This window comes from Cyprinus carpio, chromosome A5 (assembly GCF_018340385.1).
Source record: "Cyprinus carpio isolate SPL01 chromosome A5, ASM1834038v1, whole genome shotgun sequence".
NCBI lineage: Eukaryota > Metazoa > Chordata > Actinopteri > Cypriniformes > Cyprinidae > Cyprinus > Cyprinus carpio.
Window position 1 is genome coordinate 38,707,330 of NC_056576.1, and position 26,170 is coordinate 38,733,499.

At 38.3% G+C, this 26,170-nt stretch overlaps 1 protein-coding gene across 2 annotated transcripts in view; it reads right to left on the reverse strand.

Moving 5' to 3' along the window:
• The window catches only part of LOC109067613 (astrotactin-2-like), a 539,141-nt gene that overhangs the window by 360,152 nt on the left and 152,819 nt on the right, over positions 1–26,170 (reverse strand). The window contains exon 2 of one of the 2 annotated variants that reach the window (XM_042757176.1): positions 22,676–22,863. In XM_042757176.1, coding sequence (XP_042613110.1) covers positions 22,676–22,863 — 188 coding nt within the window. Of the gene's footprint in view, positions 1–22,674; positions 22,864–26,170 lie in introns of both variants that reach the window. The other variant, XM_042757175.1, reaches the window with a different exon arrangement.

The window sequence follows — 26,170 nt, forward strand, 5'->3', positions numbered from 1 at the left end:
TCTTCCAGCATGCGTTCTCGTGTTCATATCTGCCACTGCCTACTCATTAGACGCTGTTTGATATTCATGATGATATACCACATCCATAAGACCCAAAACACGGGACAGTGCTGAAACAATTAAATGGAGGACAATTAAAGTGTAATTGGTTTCGAACTTTAATAAAATAATTAAAGGTGTCCACGCAGTGCATTAGCTCAGCTCATGCCAGGCAGCACATTAATCTCTGTACCTCTGGTCCTGAGCCAGACCTTCAGTTTAATGGGCTCTGTGTGCTTATCTGTGCTTCACCTAAGATTCATCTGCTTCTATACTGCACAAAAACTACACAACAGCTTATTTTATTGGATATCAAGAGACTGATCTTGTTAAAATTATGGCTGATATTATAACATTACACTGAAAATAAAATTAGAGGTGAATCTCACAAAACCCATTTCCAGATCAGAAGAATATGAAACAAAACTCATTAATCAAACAACAAAAGAAAAACAGAGAATCACTCATTGCTCTTAAATAAGTAACTTCAGTAACTTTAATGGGTATACAGTTTTCCCAAACACAGTTTATTTAGGTCATTTGTAGCTTTGTATCTAATGGTGGTCTCTGAGGACTCTGCCCCCATAAGGATGAAATTGTAGAACCGCCCCTAAGCTGAACTATTTTAAATTGGCATTTCATCTTAAAAAATGCAACGCTCATGGCGTGAGATGCTGAAAGAAAAAGAAACCAGGCAAAGTGTGTTTTATGGATAGAAGTGGTGCTTTTAAGAGAATGAATTTAGAGATGCAACCTTTCAGAGATGATTTCGGAGGATTTGAACATTCACTGTTAATATGCTAAAGGACAGTTGACTGGCAACAAACCCTTTTTGAATCAGTGCCGATAGCCTCTTGGGCAGCGCGCCAATGATTTAAAGCACACATATCACAGATATCTCTACTCTCTGTCCTATCACAGTAAAGGCAAAACAGAAAGAAAAAAAAAAAAAACACCTTTCAGAGAATTCCCTTTAAAACAATAACTAGTCCAGGCAATCTAGACACTCATTAGTCAAATTCAGGGTTCAACTTTAACTGAAATGAAAATAAAATATATAATACAATTAAATATAATTAGTTTAAGTTGATCTAATATAATACTTAAAACTAAAGCTGAAATAATCATGAATAAAACTTATATAGACTTAAAAAAATAAAAAATCTAATAGTGTCAAAACCATGCCACCAAATTACTAGAACTTTAACTAAACTAAAAATGAAAACAGAGAATGTAAAATAAGAATGTGAATAATTCTAAATATTAATAAAAGACTTAATATAGATAGCTCCTGATGTTCATTCGTGTTTATTTCGTGCTAGAACTAGTAAAGAGGAAGAGATGATCGGTTCACATGCCGCTTGAATTGAGGCGCTACAGCGATCTTTCACGACACATTAAGGAGCCACAAAACTGTATTTATTTAAATTTCTAAATTTTAATTTAAAAAAGACAAAATTTGAAAGCTGAGATATGTTTCATACCAAAAGTAATCAACTCTGTCTTGTCTGTCAGCGTGTAGTCAGTGTCATCTTTGCTCCGCGATGTATTCTTCACTGCATGAGAACATGAGGTGTGGCGTGAGAGTGCCATGGTTTCTCGGACATAGCAACAAGTAACTAAAGGTTGGGGGGGTGGTCTTTGCTAAGGGTCAATTGCACATTACCCTTTTATACAATATATAATAATATCTCAATGATACTAAAATAACAATGGTCAGCTTTATTATGTTGGTACTCAACCATCCTTATACATCCCTGGTGTGAATACTGACAGTATTTTTGGAAGCAGACATGAGTTAACATTACTCAGTGTGGTGTTGCAGACCCGTATCCTGTCACGCTTGTGCATGTGTCAAGCAGGTGCTGACAGAAATGACAAAAGACTCATCAGTGGGAATGAAGTGACCTGTGCAGACTCTTCTGTGATTGACAGCATCCTTGTTTTCATTTGACAACATTTAGAGATCATTAAAGAGAGATTACACCACTGTTTATGACAGATTGAAGGCTATTAGCAGCCATATTTTACTGGAACACTGGAAATGCTCTGAGTGATCTCCTGTTCATGTCATCATTTCCACATGAACACTATAACCATTGTTGGTAAATCAATATCCTCTGTCGTTTTATCTGAGTGGCTTTTGTCTATGTTTTCCATTGTTACCGGCGGACCTAAACGCACACGCAATAATACACAATTGCACCCTTGTTCACAATCACACAGTTTCTCCTAGCGGTTCCCCAGACATGTCCTCCTCTCAGTGAGATGAGGTAATTATATTTGGTATCTACTGTCAGGTGGTTTTGTTTAATACAGTACATGTCACTGTCACTGTGGCTTTGATGTGTGACAGTTATTAGTTATGAATAAATGTTAATAACTCCATATGTCCCTCTCAACATGTGACCTGCTGTAAAGCCAGAGGGGCTTCATACAACCGAACATAAACATTATCATCAGACAGAGAGATAACACAAGTATTGTCTGGCTAATGCTTTCTGAATATCTCCTATTGTGTCAGATTTATGTGCAAACAAACAAAAGCAGGAAATGCTTTTAAATGTCCCTGTGCTACAACATATGGAGGGTCAGTCAAGTTGCACTGATTTAATTAGATTTTGACTGCAGGCAGGTTTTTATAACACTTACCTGACTATTTCTCCACAATTAAACATCTACAAAACAACATTTTTCATACATTTTCTGATGAAAATATACATGTGTAAAACTCATCACCATGACGCTAGAGTGTTATGGGTGTTTGCTATGAGGTGACAACAATGTGGTTTTTACTATGTTACGATATGTTTTCAGGCGGTTCTGGATGGTTGTATGTTGATGTAGGTGTTTGTTAGAATATGTCGTTGCTTACTCGCCTAAATCAAGAAAGCCCACTATCAAGACTGCATCCAAAATCTATGTACTACTTTTGTAATTGACTGTAGTTGAACTGAGGCAATACAGCAATCTGTCACAACACAAAAACGCCACAAAACGGTATTTATTGTTTGAATTTCTTACAAAAAAAAAAAAAAAGACAAGATTAAAAAACTGAGATCTTGTTTCATTCCAGAAAGTAACCTGCTCTATCTTGTCTGTTGGCATGTTGTCAGTGTCCTCTTTACTCCGCAATGTATTCTTCACTGCATGAGAACATGAGGTGTGGCATGAGAGCGGCATGGCTTGTCGGACATAGCAACAGTAACTAAGGAGGGCTGGTTTTTGCAAAGGTTTCAATTACTCTGTGACTAAAATGTATATTAGCTTGTGACGCAAAAAAAAAAAAGTATGTAAGTCATTTTTATTAGTTTGGATATACTACAGTGTTCACATACTGTTTTCACCTACTAAGTATGAGATTTGGGCCACAGCCCAAATCTCTGGGAGACCTGAAGTCCCTTATTCAATGTAAACTAGCGTTCAAAAGTTTGGGGTCGGTACAATTTTTTAATGTCTTAAAGTCTCTTCGGCTCATTTATTTGATAAAAAAAAATACATTAAAAGCAGTAAAAATTTTTAAATAGAATTACAATTTAATACAACTTATTTTATATGGGATTACAGTGTTAAATGTAATTTATTCAGGTGATCGAAGCTAAATTTTCAGCATCATTACTCCAATCTTCAGTGCAACATGATCCTTCAGAAATCATTCTAATATGCTGATTTGCTGCTCATGAAACATTTCTGATAGTTGTGCTGCTTGACATTTTTGTGGAAACCGTGATACATTTATTTTTTTTTTTTTTTTTTTTTTCAGGATACTTCAGGATTTAATGAATCCTTGCTAAACCTTCGAATAAGTCTACAGTCAATTAAAAGGCAATAGTCTATTTTTCACAATTTTTATCATCCACCAGTTGAGAATTGCTTAGAAAATTAGCAACACACATCTCCTCAACAAGACATAATTTGAGGAAACATTTATGGCCACATCATAAACAGTAGGCATGTGACCAGTAACATGCCAAAGATGAATGCTTAAGGCTGCATTTTTCAGCAAAATATGCATGAGCAATAGCCATAGCAAACATCACCTAGCGTCTGGATCATATAAGGACAGAGTTATTAATAATGTATCGAGTACATTCAGGCGGGGCATTTGTGTGAGGGGTCGCCTGTCCTCTATCTGTATTCCAGACACGCAGTGATCCAAATGAAGCCTTGAGGTAGAAGGTAAAACCCAGTGTGAAAACACAGACAGAGGGAGACCACCTCCAGTAGGCCACCTGATTCTATAGTCAACAGTTTGATAAGCAGCACATGAGGATGAAAAGACGAATCAATGGTGGTCTGTTAGCGCCCTGAAGGCAGTTCCTTGAAACAGACACAACATTTCACATGCAGCGAGAGCAGTCACTCTAAACGATTATGCAAAGGCGAGGCGACGCGCGGAGCATGCAGAATCATCGCTTTGGCCTGCTGTGGCCGGTCAGGCAGGAGATCTCTGGACTGTGATGAGTGCACAGGAGCTAATGAGCACCAGATGTAAACAACAGCGTCTGCACTGGGTTTGTGTTTTTTTTTTTTTTTTTTTTTTTTTTTTAAATGGGCTGAGAGATCTCTAATGTAGCTAAGTTAAAACAAGACAGAAGCTGACAAACAAATGGCTTACAGATTCGAGCAGATACCCTTGGGTTCAGCAGGTCATTTTAAAGCCATGCATAAATAATGCTGACTAAAAGTTCAACTTAGGAAAATCGTGCTCGCTTTGCAAACCTTGGCCCAAGGTGTTGTAGGTGGTTGCTAGGGCATCGTTATGTGATTAAAACAATGGTTGCTAGCTAGTTTCTTACTGGCCCAAGTCAAAAGAGGACAATCCCAAATCTCTATGATTTGTTTATTTATTTTTAAATATTCAAGCAAAACCATTTCCCCCCTTCCCAGAATGACTTTTTAATGACACGTGCACCTGTAATACTCCTAAAACAGGATATAATAATTAAAGGAACGAATGACACAGATGCAGTGTTGGTCGTCTATCATAACTGCAACACATCTCGAATGTTCTCTCTTATAAGTGCGCATGACGACACAGGCACGCAGATGTGTAGATAACTAATCACACACACAAAACAGGCAACCATTACTTAGAGTATACTCAAATTGATTATTAATTGATTATTAATTATAATTGATAATTTTACATTAATTACACAAAGTAAACTTTTCATTATTAACTTTTTTTATGAAATAACAAGAAAAGACTATCACCCCTTGTTCCATGCCAACGTTAAGAAATACATTTCTTAAGGTAAATTCTTAGATTTTCGTAAGAATGTTCCTGCAGCTCTTGAAAAGTGCTTGTATATATGTGGAAGTCAACGGTCACCAAAAGTGCCTGGGTACCAACATTCTTAAACAAATGAAAGAGATGCATACAAGATAGTCTGGTTTCGATGTGTCATCGTGACATTCATGCTCCTGTATTGTTTGTTATTCTGAAATTACATGCAATATTATGCAGATATGTTTGATGACTTAATACTGCAAAAGATGTGTACGATCAAGGCCTTGTAAAAACTCGTTAGATCTACATATTGTGCAATCTGAACACCTTGTTTAACTTCCTCATTTCTTCTCCCAGTAAACACCTCCACACCTGTGTGTACACACTGTACAACTTCAAACTCATTATCTCTGTGCACCATGGTGAGACTGTAACCTATAGAGCGATCATTATCCTGGCACGCTAGTGTTCGTGCAACATGACTGGCATGTATGCTAATTTAACGAGAGCCACCCTCTGTTATTTCCTCATTTAAATACGCCTAACACAAAATCTGCTTTTTAACACATGCTAGCGTTAAAATCGCTCCTTTTACAAGTGAAAACTTTAATCCCAGCTTGTAAAAACTGATAAAGCTATTAACATATTTGTGTTTTGACTGCATGCTCAGTGAGATTGGAAGATACAAATTCCATTCCAGGTCGCTTCCATTTAGATAATAATATTGGGATATCAGTGTGAAACTGAAAATGTAAAAGTGCATGTATGCACATGGCCAAAAGCGTGCTGACACCTCCTCCCAATTTACAGGTTTGCAATTCCATTCGAGACAAATCTTAGAGACATTCTAGAGAATTCTGTGCTTCCAATCCACAGTAGATACGGTTGGGGAAGGTCTTTTCTGCTCCATCATGACAATGTTCCTGTGCACAAAGCAAGGTCCATAAAGAAAGGATTTACTGAATCTGCTGTGGAAGAACTTGACTGGCTTAATGTTTTTGTGTCTGAATGGGAGCAAATCCCTGTAACCATGCTTCAACATGTAGTGGGAAGCCTGGGAAGCCAGAAGAGTGTAAGCGATGTGTGTGTGTGTGTGTGTGTGTGTGTGTGTGTGTGTGTGTGTGTGTGTGTGTGTGTGTGTGTGTGTGTGTGTGTGTGTGTGTGTGTGTGTGTTTGTGTTATTTGTTTTATCTCTATACTGCTAAACTGCAGCATATCACTGGTCTGGGAAATAAGACGTATGATCAGCCTCATTTGCGTCTGCTCAGAAATGACATCTTGATGACTTTAAAAATTAATTTAAACACATTCACACTCCCAAGACGTCAGATACTGAAAGAGACCTGTATATGCACGTGGACATGGATGATAAGCCCGCTAAAACTTTTGGCCTTTGTGTGAGTGTGCGTGTGTGTGTGTGACGAGATAAATATTAGAGTTCTAAGGTTCTTTAAGTAAATCCTGTGTTAATGGGATTGCATTTCCTATTGGCTGCACCGGTGGCGCTATTGCCCACTGAGTACAAACAGTCTGCAGCAGAACTATGGAGAATAGGTGGAACTATTACATCACTAGAATTACCATCTTTTCTCCTACTCTTTTGTGTGCAGGTAATCATATAGTGTTTAAGAATTTGCTCTGCTTATTCAGTTGTGTTTTCACTGTATTGTTGAGTAAATTGTTTGTGCTAACTGTGTTTCATAAAGCACTCAATTCATGGTTGCACTAAAAAATGTCATGTGTTGTTTTATTTAACTTCACATACATATAGAGTTCCATAGAACATAGTTACTCCTTATTGATTTAAAATGTCTTAAACAATCAGAAAAGCAATACGTTTAAGAAGAAAAAGACAGAAGGAATAGACTACATTGAATTGTTTCAAAAGTCTGTTTAATTGTCCTGGAGAAATTACCATACTTCAGATTCATATTTTATTTGTGTCTGTTGTTTTGTTTATAACACCATAATGTTTAATGTTATATTAAGTGCAGCAGAGCTATGGAGAACTGCTGTGGGTGGAACTATAAAGTCACTGAACTTACCATTTTGCCTCCTACTGCTCTGTGTGCAGGCATCAAATAAATTATAATGTCATATATTATCTAAGCCAAAGGTCACATATGACCAATATCACACTCATACCCATGTGATATCGCGAAATATGTCACTAAAATCACCATCACTTGCTAAGGAAAACTCTTTTTTGCCTTCAGCCAAAACTATTTGCTCTGGAAAAAACATAATAAATTAGTGAGACCAAAGTTTGTCTGTTAGATTTACCCAAAATAAATTATATCTCATGTTTAACTACTATTGATACATTTGAGCCAGCGGCAAATTCCAGAAGGTCTGGCCGAGGTGAGGCAGGTCTCGGCCATGACACTGCAAATGCTGCAAGAAAAAACCTAATCAGATTTGATTTGAGAGCCATAAAGAACTGGTGTGTGTGTGTGTGTGTGTGTGTGTGTGTGTGTGTGTGTGTGTGTGTGTGTGTGTGTGTGTATACACACTGGTTTGAGTGGCTTATGAGGACACAAATTTGTGTAATGACATGGGTATGACATAAGTATTACAATGTGAAGGTGTTTTATAAGGAAACTTGATGGTTCCCCGTAATTCAAAAAACATAAAAAACACCATTGAGTATACTTAAAATAATATATATATATATATATATATATATATATATATAGATATATATATATATATATATATATATAGATAGATAGATATATATATATAGATATATATATATCGACCAACCGTGTGACTTTAAAATCCCAGTGAGAGTGAGAACATTTTGTTAATGTACTATACATTTTAACTATCGTTAACTACTGTTGAAGTGAAATTCTGTAATTAGGTTTCTTTAATCTAACTATAAAATGCAACATTTTTTATATTTTTCACCTGCTAAGGCTATCACTCTACATCCACTGTACAAATAAAAAAGTTAGTTAGTTTTTTTTTTTTTTTTTTTCTTCCAGGATATTTTCATGCAATATGATCATACATATGACCATTAAAGTTAACGCTACTTGTAGGGTCTCATAAATTATCCTTTATTAGCTGCTTACTGGAGTAACAAACATCTGAGTGTGATTCACTCTGTCCTTCACAGAAATAAATAAAGCATATGGCCGCCCTTTATCCTAAATGGATCATAAAATGAGCGGATCAAAGAAAACTTGAAGCAGATTTGTAGTTTAACGCAGTGCACTGCTTTTAGTGTGTGCTTTGCTAATAATGCTAGAGCCACTGTCAAAGAACACAATGACTATGATGAGACATGAATATCAAACATTTACACAACACTGAGAATATCATGAGGAAATGTAGATCAGAGTGTTTCAAGAACAGTAGCTTTCGCATATTCACAGTGAAAGGACTTCAGCATGAAAAACATCTAAGTTCGAAGTAGAGCTTGTACTTGTGAATGAATGTCACTGCCATCACTGGAAATACAACAAAAGCCAAACTCATTAAATAGCATTAGTGTGCTGTCTTTACTTGCCCACTTTTAACAATTTTATTATCTTATGTTCAGTTTAAATTGTTTTTGTCTGACATTGTCCATTTAAAGCACCATGACACTCAGACATTAGATAGATATTATTTATTCTCCGATATACCAGGATACTTGCTGATAAGAAATCTCAATTTTCTTTAAAGGAATTTATAACATCATACCATTGCTTTTGAGTCCATAATCCATAATATTTATTTCTCCAGTCAAAAATGAATCTAGTCTGAATCAGGAAAGAAATATGCATGCAAAAATTACATATGAGGTCGGCATTGCGCATGCGCTGGTGAGTCTCATGAACGTTTGTTAAAAGGAACAAAGGAAGCAAAGTTTCCTTACTTTAGCAAAGGAAAACCAGTCTCCTTTTGGCTTATATCGAAATTCTTAGACATTTTTCTTTACAAATCCTCATTTTGTACTTCTAATTCATGACCGTTTTTTTGTTTAGATCTCTCCACTGCGCTTCCGCATTCGTAACTTCTGAGCCGAACTCATACGTCATCTACCTGGAACTGCTTGCGTTTACAACGGTGAGCGCAAGCTAGATTAAAGTGATTATTACATTTTAAATATGGTTATTTTTTTACAAAAATGCATCAATTCGCGACAGTAGAACTTTGTTTACCCCCCGGAGCCATGTGAGACACTTTTTATTATGGATGGGCGCTTTTTATTTAACTTCTTTTGGACTGATGCACTGCAACACCCGCTGAGTGTCATTAAACAGCTTGAAAGATCAAAGACAATTTTTAATATAACTCTTTTTGGTTTATTGTGGTTTTTTATTGTATTTTTTATCTAGGATGTCTTGAGGGTGAGTAGTTTATAGTCTAATTATCATTTTTGGGTGAACTAACCCTTTAAGAATGTCTTGATGGATTTGATTCTTACACATCTTTTGGTTTCACAAAATGTTAACTGATGGACTGGAGTGGTGCGGATTATTTATGGATTATTGTGATTTTTTTTTATCAGCTGTTTGGATCTTATTCTGAGGGCACCCATTCACTGCAGAGGATCCATTAGTCTGCAAGTGATGTTATGTTAAATGTTTCCAAATCTGTTCCCATGAAGACACAAACACATCTACATCTTGGAAGGCCTGAGGGTGAGTAAATATTCAGCAAATCTTTTTTATCCTTTAATTTATTTTAAACTAAATCACTGCATGACACACACACAGAGAATTTTTTTTTTTTTTTTTTTTTTTTTGAAGAGGACCAAAGCAAAGCAAAAGACTGCAAGTGCTCAGCTTGTTACACAGTGAAATCCTAAAACTGCCTAGAAAATATTGACAGTCTCAGTGAATATTTGATAGCACATGTTTTGGAAAATACAACTGGTGTGGAGTGTTTTCTGTGGCCAGCGATGACATTTCTAAACCTCTCTACTGGCAGTTTGGTTCACTCTTTTGCAAAATGATTCAATTCTCTGTGATTTGAAGGGTGCCCTCTGCCACCCACTGTTTTCCGATCTCTCCATTGATATTCAATAGAATAAAAATCGGGCTACTTCAGAGCACTCCAGTGTTTGTTCTTCAACCATCCCTGGGTATTTTGGAGCTTAGGGTCAATGCTCTGCTGGTACATGACCTTCAATGGAGACACTGTGCTGCATAATGCAGAAGTCATTTCCTGATTTAATGATGCCTTGCTCATATTCAAGACACCCAAAATAATATGATACATATTAAAATATTTCACATCTTAGAATAAACATCTGATCACTGCCTAGCCTTCTAGTGAATTTCTGTCAACCTTGTATGGTAATCACACTCACGACAAAGAAGCAGATGAAGAATAACAGTCTTTAATGATTTACATGGTAAATTCCAACAATCCAACACAACGTACACACAATGACAACGAACACCTGAACTTAAACACACATGATAATGACACTAACACACCTGAACATAACGACTAGATCAAATGAATAACCATGGGAACAGATAAGTAAAGGCAAAGTGTGATTGGTTTATTTGTTTGTTCGTTCGTTCAATTATTTATTTAATGAGAAAATAAAGTTGGTTAAACCTTGACCTTACTGATACATCTGATGACTAGATAGCAGTCACTTTACTTCAAATAAATAAATAGATAAATAATCTTCAAATTCTTAAATTCTAAATGGTAATAATAACACCTACTGTAATAAAGCTATTCTCAAATTATGAGGTGAAAATCTTAATTTAATTTGTGATCTTTATTCTTTCTATTATTTCTTATAAGAAACACATTTTCTGGAAACAGTATTTTAACTGTTCTCGAAAATATGAAAACTATATCAGTATTGGAGACACTTTCACACATATATAAATCAATTAAAATATAGTTAATTCAGGAAAACACTATTTTTCAAGTGTCTGTCATCAGATTTATAAAAAAACAAAAACAAAGGATAATAAATAAGTAAATAAATAAATAGATTGTGACTTTTTAGCTTGCAATTCTGACTTTTTTAGATATAAATGGAGAATTGCAAAATATAAACTCACAATTCTAAGAAGAAAGGTTATTATTGTGAGATATAAACTCACAATTGTGAGTAAAAGTATGAATTGCGAGATAAAAAGTCCCAATTATGTTTTTGTTTAGATAAAAAAGTCAGATAAGATAGACAGATAGATAGACAGACAGACAGACAGACAGATTGATAGAAAATAAATATGTTTTTATTTATTTTAATTCTATAAAAAAGGCTTTCATATTGAATTTATCAAAAGTGATGGAAAAGAAATTATTAAAAAAATAACAATTATAATATATAAAGTAAAATACAAAATACTTCTATTTCAAATAAATCTTTCTGTTCAGCAAAAATTATACTGACCTCAAGCTTTGAATGATGGTGGTGGTGAGTTTGTGTAAAAGGTAGGACAGGACCTTTTTTTTTCTGGTTTAAAGTCTCATCAGATCCTGATAGCAATCAATAATGATACTGTATATATAGTTGCTGAGGCTTAGGATATAGAATATATAGAAGGCTTATAAAATGACCTTCCCATCATTGCATACAGTGACAGAAAACAAGGTACAACAAAGTTAAATACTGGCAAAGTTTTTACAAGATGGAAGAATTTGATGTACTGTAGTGTTCGGTTTTTAATCGATACAACAAACTTGTGGAGTTTCTTCTTGACAGGTAAGCTAAACTTCAAATTAAATGTATTTCTAATATGCCTTCAATTAAAAGTAGTCTGCTTTTACCTGTTGTTACATACCTTCACTTTTATAGTCCTGAAAGAGCTGTTTGTGATGTTTGAGTTGGGGGAAGCATTATGCATGAAAGGGCCATTTGCAAAGGTTGTTTAAAAATAGTTTATTTCTGTAGTTACACTAGATGACATTAGTACCACAGAAACTGCATACCCTAGTGCTACAATAGTGAAACTGTAGCAAATTAAATATTCTCAACAGTGTGCATGACATTAACAACAAAAAACATCTCCAGGTTATGCATGTAACCATGGTTCCCCGAAAGGAAGGAGATGCTGCGTCAAAATGCTAAGGGAACATCTTCAGTGTGACCACGCTCTGAATCACTTGTGTAATCAGTCCAATGGATGGGCGAGACATCACAGGCGGGGTGACGTAACGACCAGTAAGCTTAAAAGCACGTGCGGGGGAACCGGCATCAGCTTCTAGGAATGAAGCAAGCACTGACAGGGAGTATGGCCCTGAGACACAACATCTCATTCCCTTCAGGGAAACATGGTTACATGCGTAACCTGGAGACGTTCCCCTCCATGAACTCGAGCTGTGTCAAAACGCTATGGGAATGAGAGTGTCCACGCCGCAAGACTTACAAATCCCTACCTAGTGTAAAAGGCAGCTAAAGCGAGAGAATAGAGCCAGGAGTGGTGCAGAAACAGGTAGGCACCTGGCAAAGTCGGCAGGGATAACCCGCCCAAAGGCCAACTTCAGAAGGAGTGAGCCTTGACCCCCAATAGAGAGGGGAGATCAGAGGACTCGAGGCTATGGAATAGCATCCTGATCCACCACCTAGCATAAGCTTCTCTGGCCGGAGGCCTCAGCCCCAGCGCTCCGCGGAGGAAACGTAAAACCAGGGGGTGTCTGCCCACTGACTGGCCACCAATAGGGGCATGGTAAGCCGTAATGGCCTCCACGTAGACCTTAAGGGTGGAGTGGGTCAACCCTTAAGAGAGACCTGCAGGGACTCCAGCACTGTTCCAACTAGGCAGATAACTGGGTCAAGCTGTTGGTCTCCGCGCCAAGAAGTGAAAAGTTTCCATTTCAAGGCATATAGTTTCCTCATGGAGGGAGCTCTGGATTGGAGGATGGTCTCAACAACCTCAGTTGAGAGACCGGAAGCTATGAGTTGTGCACCCCCTCAGGGGCAACACCATAACTTCCACTACCCCGGGTGGGGGTGGAATATCGTGCCCTCTGCCTGTGTGAGGAGGTCCCTCCTGACAGGAATCTCCCATGGAGAGTCGTCGAGAAGACAAAAGCCTCGGCCACATCTTTACCATGAGTAAGAGAGAACCAGAGGGGACAGTGCAAAATCTCTTGGGTGGCAAACAGGTCCACCTGAGCCTGGCCAAAAGCTCTCCATATCTGCTTCACCACCTCGGGTCAAGTCTCCACTCCCCAGGCCTAGCTCCCTGCCTCGACAGGATGTCTGCCACGATATTGAGATGCCCATGAATTTGAACTGCTCTCTGCAAGAGGAGTTTGCCCTGGGACCACACAAGGATCTGCTGTGCCTGCCTGTACAGGGGGCACGAACCAAGGCCTCCTTGGTGGTTGATATAAGAGACCACTGCTGTGTTGTCGGTGTGCACCAACACAGGAGAATCTGGGAGAAAGTGTTTCAAAGCTAGAAACACGCCAATTGATGTGCCACTGAGATAGCGACCACTCCACACACCGCGGGCCGAGTGGCCACTCTTGACCGCTCCCCAACCAATGAGGGAGACGTCCATTACTAGCATTACGCAGTGACAAGGAGCTCCCAGCACTGGGCTCTGAGACAATAACCAAGGTTTCCTCCACATGTCTAAGGCATGTAGGCACCTCCGCTTGACCGTGAATATGCAAAGCAGGTTTCCCCTTGTGGAGAACCCCTTGCTCTTGAGCTACTAATGTAGGGTTCTTATGTACAGCAGGTCAAGAGCTGCCATCAGACCCAGCAGTCTCTGAAACTGCTTGACAGTGAGTGACTGGCCTTCTATCACTCTCTTGACTGTTGTGAGGATTGACTCGATCCGAGCAGGGGACAGACGTGCCTGCATCGTGGTCGAATCCCACACCAAGACCAGATAAGTGGTCCATTGTAATGGAGAAAGTACACTTTTCTTGGTGCTTAGTCTTAAACCCAACTTTTTCATGTGAGCGAGAATGACATCTCCATGCCGAACCGCTATCTGCTCTGAATGATCTAATATCAACCAATATAGTTGAGTATGCGGATGCCCTGGAGTCGCAGACGAGGCAGAGCAGCATCCACACACTTGGTAAAAGTGTGGAGTGAGAAGGCCGAAAGGCAGTATCCGGTATTGGTAAGCTTTGCCCCTGAAGCAAACCTCAGGAACTTCCTCTGATGAGGAAGGATGGAGATATGGAAGTATGAGTATTTTAGATTGATCGTGACAAACCATTCCTAGGACCTGATTTGAGACACTGCTTGTTTGAGTGTGAGCATCCTGAACTTCAGTAGCATGACTGAGTGTTTTAGCTGACACAGATTTAAAATGGGACGCAACCCTCCATTCTTTTTCAGAACAATGAAGTACCAGCTGTAGAACCCAGATTATTTTTCGTGAAGAGGGACCACCTCGATGGCCTCCTTCCTCAAGAGAGTGTTTACTTCTTGCTCCATTACCAGAGCCTATTTGGGACCCACCAGAGTGGGGATAAACCTGTTGAACCAAGGCGGAAGAGAACCAGACCAGACTCTGTAGCCTCTCTCTACAGTGTGCAGGACCCATTGAGACACATTTAGTACATCAGTAGTTTCCACGCTGCTAAATATTCTACTAAGGGAATGATTCTCTCAAGACTGACCTCTAGTGTAATCAGAGTGGCAAGATCGGTGCCCTGATTCTGCGAACCAGCAGGGGATGGCCATACTATCTGCTCTAGAGACTTCCAAGCCTCTTAGCACCGCTAAGTTTCCGGGTGGTAACTGAAAGAAGCGCTCGCCAGAGACCACTGTGCCCTGGAACACTGGCAGGGTTGGCAGACTGATCTCCTGAGGGCACTGAGGAGAGATGAGCACCGTATAATGCGGTGTACACTGCTCTTCCACAGAGGGAGCTGGCCCTCAGAAGTCCTAGGCCTTAGGCATCAGAACTTTTTTTTTTTTTTTAGATGAAGACTGTCCAGCAAGAATGACGGTCAGCAGAACTGCCTTCCGCTAGAAGCCTTCTCCCTGGGAGCGCCACTCTGACTCTAGACTCTGTGGAGTACAAGAAGTGACAACCCTAGAATGAGGAGCTGAAACACGGTAGGTTGGGACTGCTCCAGCCCAGCAGCCCCTGCTGACCGCCTCAACCTCCACAGAGGAAGAAAGGTAAACACGTGCTCTCACTCGAGAATTTTTATCCCAAGATCCCCTGTATATCTAACTTCTCATAGTCAGATAAATACTTAATTTTATTCCTCAGAATTAATTGCAATCAAACAACCAATTGAGTAAACACGGTCTTGTGTGGTAAGATTCACATCAAAAACCGAAAACGATGTAATACATGCGTTGCCTCGGCAGCGCACGAGCTGCTTGGTCACACAAACAATATCAATCTCCTCTGAGAAAAATACCTGCAGCAGCAAGCTCTCACTCAGAGGGGGAAGAACTGCTTCCGAGCCTCGAGAACGAGCCCTAGATCTATGGAACGCAGGTGGAGATAGGAAGAGCCATCTCCAAACATCCACCAGATCATGTGCGATCCCCACAATCTCAGTCGCCGCCGTGCCTCAGCGGCAGCGGGACCGGAATCGCAAGATCACAGGCATGGACACACTCCTCAAAGCGTGCCTGGCAAGAGTGGAGCGCTTAACAGCGGAAAAAGCACAGTCATCCCCCCGAGAGCCGACTGTGCGAGCTCTGCTCCCCATTAGTGCTGCTCATTATAATATTAGCCATAATATGCTTGTGTAACTGATGCTTGTGCAACTGGCGAGCTCATTGACGCCATCTGTATCCTCCTTGGAGAAAGACAGGCGGAGCGTCACATCCTTTCCTGGGGGGAAGGACCACAGCACGTGCTTCCAAAACCCCGAGAGTGGGCACATGATCTGGTGGATAGGGAAGAAGTAGGGACTCGCCCGTCTACATTCCCTTCACCGGATCCATATGTGAAACCCACGAGCACAGCCGCTGCTCTGCCTCGGCAAAGCAGGACCGGCACCGTGAGAAACGTTAGTGAAGAACAAGGAGCGAAGTGAGAGTGAAGCAAGGCAGTAACAAGCCTTCCGGGATGAGGGCGTTCAGTTTGCTCGAAAGCTGACTCTGCGTGCTTCACTCCCAAGCAGACAACACAAAAACTGTGTGTGTCCCCACCTGAAATATAGGACGGGCAGGGAGGAACACACAGCCTGAACGATGCATGCTCGCCCAAATGCTTCTTTTGACTGATTTTTTGTTTTTTTTTGGCTTATGATTTGACATAAAGGAGTTTATAAGTGTAAAAAAAAGACTGAGTATGACTCACAAAAAGTGTTCTTGCTGAATGACAGAAAGCTGACGCCGGTTCCACCACATGTGCTTTTAAGCTTCCTGGGTGTTATGTCACCCCGCCCGTGACATCTGACCCATCTATTGGACTGATTACAAATGTGATTTAGAGCGTGGTCATGCTGAAGACGTTCCCGTAGCGTTTTGACGCAGCTCGAGTTCCTAAAGGGGTGCTACAAGTGTGCTAGTATTGTAGGCTTTAAACATTTACTGACCATCATTTGATAAATACTCTTTTGCTGTACTGCAAAACAGCAACCTAAATCATCCAACAGGTCATCTCTCATCTTCTGAAGAGGGGATCAAACCTGATATAACAAACAAGTGAGTGTGAACAGAGGCTGAGCGACAGCTCGCTGGCGGAAGAGCACTGCTCAACACCTTCAATCTGTCACTGCCCTGACAGAATTACAGTTAATGATGCTCATTGAAAATGCCAGGGCACCGCTGCTTGCTCGCACACACAGACAGAAGCGGAGAAGAGCTTCTCTCTATGGATGCTCATTTTTAGCCGCTCCAGTTCTGTTCTCCCGTGTCTGAATGATATCAGTCAGTATGTGTGACTCTGGAGGCAGATTGAGGATAAATGTGAAGGTGTGTGTGAAATGTCTTCTAAAAAACACACTCCACTGGAGATGATGTGTATTATAGTAGATGCTTATTGTTGCTCAGGGACTGATTTTGCACCTGACTGTTGAACTCTGCTGCTGAAGCTCAACGTCTACACAAACTACTATGATGGATAACATACTAAAAATGTGTTCTTACAATAATTTTTAAATGAATAAATAAATAAATAAATTAATAATAATAATAATAATAAGAATAATAATAATTATTATAATAATTTTTAAATAAATAAATAAATTATTAATAATAATAGTTGTTTATTTATTTAGTTATTTATTTAACTTTATTTATATTTCAGATCTTCAGCCCTTTTCCCTAATGCAGAGAGAGTGAGTGCACACCGCTGCCAGGTTGGTAAATTTAAGTAAAACAATGGGCAGAAAATGTATCCATTGAAGAGAAAAGCTCTGATTAGGGGATTTAATCTGGCAACTGCGACCATGAACACCTGAGGAGGCTTGTTACAATGCAATATAATGCAAATGGGGAAAAAAAAAATTAAAAAAAAACTTTTAGAATAAATAACCAGCATGCAAATATGACAGACAATTATGCATAATAATTAAGAAATTGCAATCATGTTCAAAATACGACTTATCACACAGTCCAAAATGTGCAATTTTCAGTAAAGGAAAGATCTGCAGTCAATTATTAAGCTGTTTTCAAGGTTTTCTCATGAAATTTTCTGATTTTTGGTTGTGAAACGTTCTTACAGAACTTGTAGAATTACATTCTAATGCCAGTGATTCAGCAACGGTGAGATTCACTGATTTAAGTGCGTGATATTACTTACATCCACCACAGTAGTGTTAATTTCGTTAACGAAGACTATGACGAAAAATCTTTGTTGACAAGCTTTTTTCCCATGACTAAGACGAGACGATAATGAGGTCAATCAATGATAACTAAGACTATATCAACATGCAATTTCGTTGATGAAATAAGACGAGACTAAAATGTACTCAAAAAGATAAAAACTTTATCTAAAACCTCTTTTTATTTTCATCAAAAAAGGAGACAAAATGTTACTGCAGACTGCTATACATACCTCTACTACGCCACTCTCATGAGTGCGGTTGCCAGATATCAAGAGTTTTAATCCCCGAATCAAAGCTTCGCTTTTACATTGATACATTTCTGCCTGGTGTTTTGCTTATTTTAAAGTAAATTTCTCAAATGGCAACAATCAATACGATTATATTTTTTATATTTATTTATTTAAATTTAATTTTAATTAATTTTATTTTTTATCAGTTTAACCATTATACAGAATGACGAAATTGTGACTATGATTTCACTGAATAAAATTTGACTAAAATGCTCATACATTTCATTGACTTAAACTTGACTAAACAAAAACAGGACAAGGTTGTCTAAATATGATAAATAAAATGTAACATTTGAGTAAGACTAAGACTAAATTAAAAATGGCTGCCAAAATTAATACTGTATGGTTAATTAATAATAATCTTATTGCTAAAATGTTAAGCTTTTATTGACTAAAACTAGACTAAAATACTTCAGTTTTTCTTGGACTAAAACTAGACTAAAATGTTGAGACTTTTAGTCGACTAAAACTTGACTAAAACTAAATAGGACCAGGTTGACTAAATATGATAAAAACCAACAAGGACATTTTAACATGGGACCAAGACTAAGACTAAAATGAAAATAGCTGACAAAATTAACACTACACCACAGCTCTCTGCGGGACTGGGTAGTACCGTCTCTACAAATATCAATGTACAAGTAATTTTGGAAAAATCATTAAAATTATAATTTTTATCATATTGTTTAATATGTCTTTCACTTCGGGTAGGCTGTGTGGCTCTTTGAAATAACTTAACCAAACTAACATAGAAATGTGTGCATATAGAGAATTAACCTTAGAATTCATACCCAATCTCACCAAAAACATCGCCATAGTCTAACCATTCTCAAAGCAATACTATAGTATCATTGGACCTGTCACATATAGTCCAGAAGAAGACGAAGATGATGACCACACAAAATTAAGTTTAATAAGGCCCTGTCCACAAGAACGCGGTTATTTTCAAAACCGCAGCTTTTTCTATGCGGTTAGGCCGTTTGTCCACATGTAAATGCAGCACCAGGTCACTGAAATGGAACATTTTTGAAAATTCCTGTCAGGGTGAAGATTTTCAAAAACTCTAGTTGCAGTATTATCGTGTAGACAGCGAAACCGGATAATTTTTGTGACGATGGATCATGCATCTCCCCTACTGGAAACCTTTTTCAGGCTTCTGATTGGCCAACATGGCTTTTTCATAGCATCCGTTTGTGTTTTCATGTGGAGTGAGAATTTTTTTTAAAACAGAAGGAGAAACTTCCATGTACATGTGGACATGGCCTAAATAACTCAGAAGATAATCCACAAGCGAGACAGTGTGTCAACAACCAACAAATGAACAAAGAGCAACATAAACACACGGCAAATGAGGGAACTACTGAATAAGACCTCTGATGATTAACAAATGAGAAGCAGGAACTGAAACCAAGGAACACATGAATACACAAGGTGGAGGCAGGGATCTGGAAGACCGTGGTGGAGGCGGAGCGACTGAGGACTAGAGGTCTGCATGAGCCCTGGCCCATACCTGAGATCATTTGACACAGCCTGACCCTACACAACTTGACCTGAACTGTTAAATTTACAACCTGAACCCGAAATGGGTTTCTCACAACACATAACATTTTACAAGATGCTGTATTTCAGGACTGCATGCATCTGTCAGGAAACAAATATGTGTAAACCAACAGTTTCATCAAGGCACAGTGGCACTCTGAGCTTCGTTCTGAGTCTTGTAGAATGATCGAAGAAATTCCAGCAGGAACTCTGGAGATACTTTGTCGATTCTTCGGGTTTCGCTGCGTTTCTCAAGTTTTTCAGGAAGCTCAGTGTATACCTCTTCAATTGAATCCAATGTAAGGAACACAGTGCTGAACCTGGTGTGTGACACTTGTCTGACAGTTTTTGTTAACTGGCTTATTACACCTGTTTGCTTGATGCATCTCATGAACGCTTTTGCTGCCAACAAAGTCTGTGTGATCTCTGGTGCGCAGTCTCGTAGTTCGTCACAGTCAACTGCACATCTGAGTACTGTGTTATAAACATGGTCCTGGCAATCCAGCCGATGATACGGTGCGAGTGCAGCAATAATGTTTGATCCCTGATCAGTTACCCAGATGACTTTGTTCAAAAGACAAGCATCAAATCAAAGTACAGAAAAGAGCTGCCACTGTTATTCTCTCCGTATGTTGTCACTGATTTTCGTTTCTTCGCGGGGAACATCGCTGTAGCAAGGACTCTGCATCAAAGCAAAAATTCTGGTGTGATGTAGTACCAAGTGATTATTAAGAAACTATTCTTGCAGTAATCGTCAGTCCACATGTCAGTGGTCATCCTAACATTAATATCCGATATTTCTTTGACCACTGTCTGTTGTTTTGATGCTGTGGCTTCCTTCCCTCTCAAAAAGATGGAAGTGGGATCAGGCAGCACACTCTCCGCTGGGACGCGGCCATAGGTAGCCCGCAGTTGAACGAGAGCATCCACGGTCAGTGTGTCACTGTAGAGAAGAAGTACCTGTCTTCTTACCGTAGTAGGCCAAGACAGCTTTGCAAGCCCTACAGTGCACCTAACCTTTATTGCTTGTAAGTACAAGATCGTAATTCCTCCATTGTGCAGCTTTTGCTGCATCGTTTGTCACTGTAATGAGTTTCCCCTCACTAATTTTTGCTTTATCGCACTCATTTTGTCTGCCTTGTTGTGATAGAAAGAGTGTGCCAGATCAGGAGCACATGTGAAAAAGTTATATATGCAAAAAAAATAAAAATAAATATAGCATATTTTATTATTATTATTATTATTTATTTATTTATTCATTTATTTATTGTTTGTTTGTTTGTTTGTTTGTTTGTTTGTTTGAAACCTGAACCTGGCCCACTCCCAAGGCTATTAATTAAACATTGACCCGACCCGAAGCCCGAAGTGTAGAAGACCTCTACTGAGAACGAAGGAGGAGCCAGAGGGAAGGAGAAGCCTGACTGAGCCAGAGCGAGGCAAAGCCGGAGGAATGGAATCCTATAGCAATGGAGGGTCAACAACTGACCAAGGCAGAGCCGGAGGGACAATGTAGCCCACTGGAGCCAGTGGGATGATGGGCCACGGTGGAGACGAGGGAGTAAGGAGCCAAGGCAGAGCTGATGGGTTGAAGGGCCAACGTGGAATCCAGGCCTCAGAGGCTGGAGGTGCAGACAGGGGTTCCTCACACCAAGGCAGAGCTGGAGACTGGAAGACGCACAACGAGACAAAGCTCCATGACAGCACCCACTGAGGGTGAGCTGAGGGGTTTACAGGAACCAGCAGAGAAAGGGCAGCAGGACTGGCAGATATATAGAGAGGAGGCGGAACAGAGGAACTGACAGGGGCTGAAGATGACTGAACAGCGGGAGTGGCTGAGGAGGAGACTGAAGAAATGCACAAAATCCAATCAAAAATAAAAAGTAACAAATCAATTTGGAGAGGAGGTAGGAGAGGGAGGCTGGGAGGGAATACAGGAGGCTCAGGGATTCTGGAGGGTCAGTGCTGGACGGAACCAACGGGAAGACAGATCATTCACTAAATCAGTGTCTTGAACTTACTAGGGCTGACAGTGTATGGACTACATACACATATCTGTGAGGAAACAGAATGTTTTCTGACTGAAAATGCAGAACAGGAGACAATGGTGTTTGTTTATTTGCCAAGTGGAAACTGCGGTTTGGTTCTGATGCAATAACGGGTATATTGAGCTGCTTGACTTTATTTTTATCCTCTCTCTGCTGCTCATGAAAATCTTGTTTATACTGTTTTGAGTGCACTGTAAAAAAATGAGTTTGAATTTACAGTATTTTCCTGGTTTCCAGGTGCTGTACTATCACAGTCATTTTAAAACTAGCAGTTGTACAAATTATTGCAATTAAATGACAAGTGTAGACTGTGACAGTGAAGAGGAGCAGGAACACGTGACAACAGGATTGCAATCACTATTTATGAAATTTGTTTGTGAGTTTGCTTGTTTGTTTGTTTATTCTTTTTCCCCATTTTGTTTATTCATATAATATGTTTTTGCATTTATTGCATTTATTCTACATAAATCTGCACACGGAAAAAAAAGTATATATATACAGGTCCTTCTCAAAAGCATATTGTGATAAAAGTTCATTATTTTCCATAATGTAATGATAAAAATTAAACTTTCATATATTTTAGATTCATTGCACACCAACTGAAATATTTCAGGTCTTTTATTGTTTTAATACTGATGATTTTGGCATACAGCTCATGAAAACCCAAAATTCCTATCTCAAAAAATTAGCATATTTCATAAGCCATTGCAGTTGTATGCAAAGTGCAAGGAACTTGAATTGGTTTTTGTTTTGTTTTTTTGGAATGTCTAAATACAGATGGTCTGTGAGCCAAATTAGTTGTGATGGTATTAGTAGTGTTTTTTACAGATGTGTGTGTGTTTGGTACTCACCATGATGGAGATGTGCAGCAGGTGCATGTGTTCGTGCAGGACGCGTGGCGGTTCCCGGACGGTGGGCTGCGTGACCTGTAACTGCTGCTCAGAGCTGCTCATAGACACGTGGAAATACAGCGTCCCGTTCTCCAGCCACTGCTGCTTCCAGTGCACCTGCGAGATGTCCAGCCCTGTCCCCGACATCTCTGTGAGACACGGACAAAACACTGATCAGCTCTGGGCATGGGTTTAACAGTCATGAAAATGATGTTACAGTGCAAAAAATCACAATGGCAAAAACAGGCCTGATCAAATGATGTATGTTGATTTTTTGAGACTGTATATGGCGTTATAGTGTAATGAGCTCATCCTGTAATTACACAATATACAATATTTAAACATCAGCGGTCAAAAGTTTGGAATAATAAAGATGTTTCAATGGTTTTGAAAGAAGTCTCTTCTGCTCCCCAAGGCTGCATTTATTTGATCACAAATGCAGTAAAACAGGTATACAGTGAAATATTATTCCAATTTAAAATAACCATTTTCTATTTTAATAGATTATATTATAAATCATTCTAATATAGTAATTTAGTGCTAAATTATCATCAGTTATTACTGGTGATGAATTATTAATAATGCTTTTTATTAGCACTGTTGAAAGCCGTTTTATTCTCAGGATACTTTCAGGATTCTTTGATAAAAATAAAGTTCAAAAGAATTTGAAATAAATATTTTGTAATATTATAAATATATTTGCAGTCAGTTTTGTTCATCATCATCATTATTATTATAATCATTATTACTATTATTATTATTATTGAATGTATGTATTTATTTATTTTTACTTCAAATTTGTGAATAGTGCCACAAAAAAAAAAAAAACAACAAAAAAAAAACTTTTCAACAATGATAATTTAATCATAAGAAATGTTTATTAAGTTTAATGTTTATTATTATATATACAAACACACACACACACACACACACACACACAGGTTATAAAGGTTGTGGATGGATTTGGTGGTTGCAACTCTTCCTGAACCTCCATAAGTAAATAAAAAATGTTTGCCAATGCACTTAAATCCTGTTTGCACATGTGCATAAAATATCAAACTAAGTTAATTTAAAACTAAAACTATTAAACCGTGTTTGTTGCTGAAATAAATAAATACATGCACTTAAATAGAAATATTAGATGAAAAACTTAAACTTAAAAAGCTTAAAAAAAAAAATGTTGCCTTTGCCAACTGAAATAAAATAGATGTTATAAAACAACAATAAATGAAAATAAAAATTAATTAAATCTGAAAGCACGTGAAACATGACAGCACATAAAAAATACTATAAAATTACAAAGAAAACTGAAAATTGCATTACATGTGCATTTAGGCATTTGGCAGATGCTTTCATCCAAAGGGACTGTATTTGAGGTATTCATTACATGAGTTCATGCATTCCTTGGGAATCAAACCACAGGAACAGAACTACAGGAACATTTAGGAAAACAAAAGCAAATTCAAAATATTAATAAATATGTGGACTGGAATTTTAATTTTAGTCTCTTTCTAAAAAAAAAAAAAAAAAAAAAAAAACTGAAACAGGTATCGGAATCTACCCATAAAATTGGCAATCTTTAGCCATGAAAACCTGAAAATTTATAATTGGTGCATCCCTATTAATTATTCCTCATGACTATCGCTCGCCTCATCTGTAGTCAACAAATAACTCTTTAATCAATTTGACCGGTACAAATTTTTATAACACACGGTTCATAAGCACCGCTGGATTGATTTGCAATAATTCTTGATTCCAAATCAGAGTTTCAGAGTTTTCCAACAACTCAGGTTTGTGGTTTGATCACTCGGTGGGACCTCAGGAGCAATAAGCTTGATATTTTCAAAAGAGCTGCAGATGTGAGGCAAAGCTGTTTCACCGGTAACGAGGAGCAGGAAATTGATCCTGGAAGACACAGAATGGCCGGAATGCTGAGAATGGAACATTCGGATCTCAGGAAGCTCCTGACCTCTAACACAAGTGCCGGATGTCCAGAGGAAGACATAATTGCTTGGGATCTCTGGAGACTTCAGAGAGGTCGAAGTTAAGCTTAATTTAAGTATGACCCTTGTCAAAAAGTAGTGCACTTAACTGTATTGAATGTGCACTTGCAGTGTACTTCAGATCTTAAAAGTATATATATATACATATGAACAGTATTTGTAGATAGTATATTATTAATGAAATGAATGTGTACTCAAACAGAGACATTTTCATGACTGTTTCTTAACACTTAAGTAAAAAGTGCATTTTGTAATAATGTCAAATTCAAATTTATACTTTAAATTACATTTTAAATCATGTTTTAATTCAATTAACAATTTAACTCTGCACACTTGACGTCAATAGATAGGTGCGTTGGAGACAAAGACCAACCAGGTCAAAAACTAAAAAGCAAAAAACAAAAAATATCCAGTATCCAGTACACATACCTTGCCCTCTTTTTTGGACAGATGAGCTCCTTTACGGAGACCACAAAAAAGAAGAAATGTCAGAGAAGCTAAATGGCCTCAAAGAAATCTACGACCATGGACTCAGAGCTTCTCAAAGAGACGGTAATCAACATTTCCAAAAAATAACTCTCAACTGACCAGATTGGGGTGTTGTCAAAAGGTTTCTCATTTGTTCTGACTAGTGGTATAAACCCTTTTGGTCTAAAAGTGGATCTATTTAAATGTTTTAGACAGATAAAATTATGATATGTCTTCTCTAAATCAACTTCCATTTCTTTTTCAAGTACGCCCTTTAGACCTAAAAGTACTTTTTTGTCCAAATGTTTCTAATCATACCATTCACACCTGTTGTCATTTGGTTGAACAAGATGCAATGAAAATGTGCATTTCTAGTAATCGATTCTCTCATAATCTTTCATTGAATGAGAAAAAAGTTTTGACTCAATTGATTAATGACCCGAATATTATCATAAAATCTGCGGACAAAGGAGGAATGATTGTAGGCCAAGATAAGTCCAAATATCAACATTAAATTTTCTCGCAACTACAAAATACAAAATTTTATGTGAAACTACATAATGATCCTACTAGCATGTATCAGTCTGAGATATTAACTTTTTTAAAGAATACTAAAACACAAGGTTGGATATCACAGTCTGAATTTGACTTTTTATACTGCCAACATCCGATTAAGCCTGTTTTTTATACTCTTCCTAAGATCCATAAAATATTAATTGATCCTCCAGGACGTCCCATTGTGGCACAGACTAATTCTCTTTTATCTCCCTTATCACAATATGTTGATGTCTTTATTAAACCTTTCGTTCAGTTGTTACAATCATATATTAAGGACTCGTCTGACTTTATTAATAAGATTTCTGAGGTAAACAGTTTACCTGAAACGTCTTTATTATTAACTTTGGACTTAACAAGCCTTTATACTAACATCTCACATGAGAAAGGACTCAGTGCCCTTAGACATAATTTTTTGTCACGTGGTGAC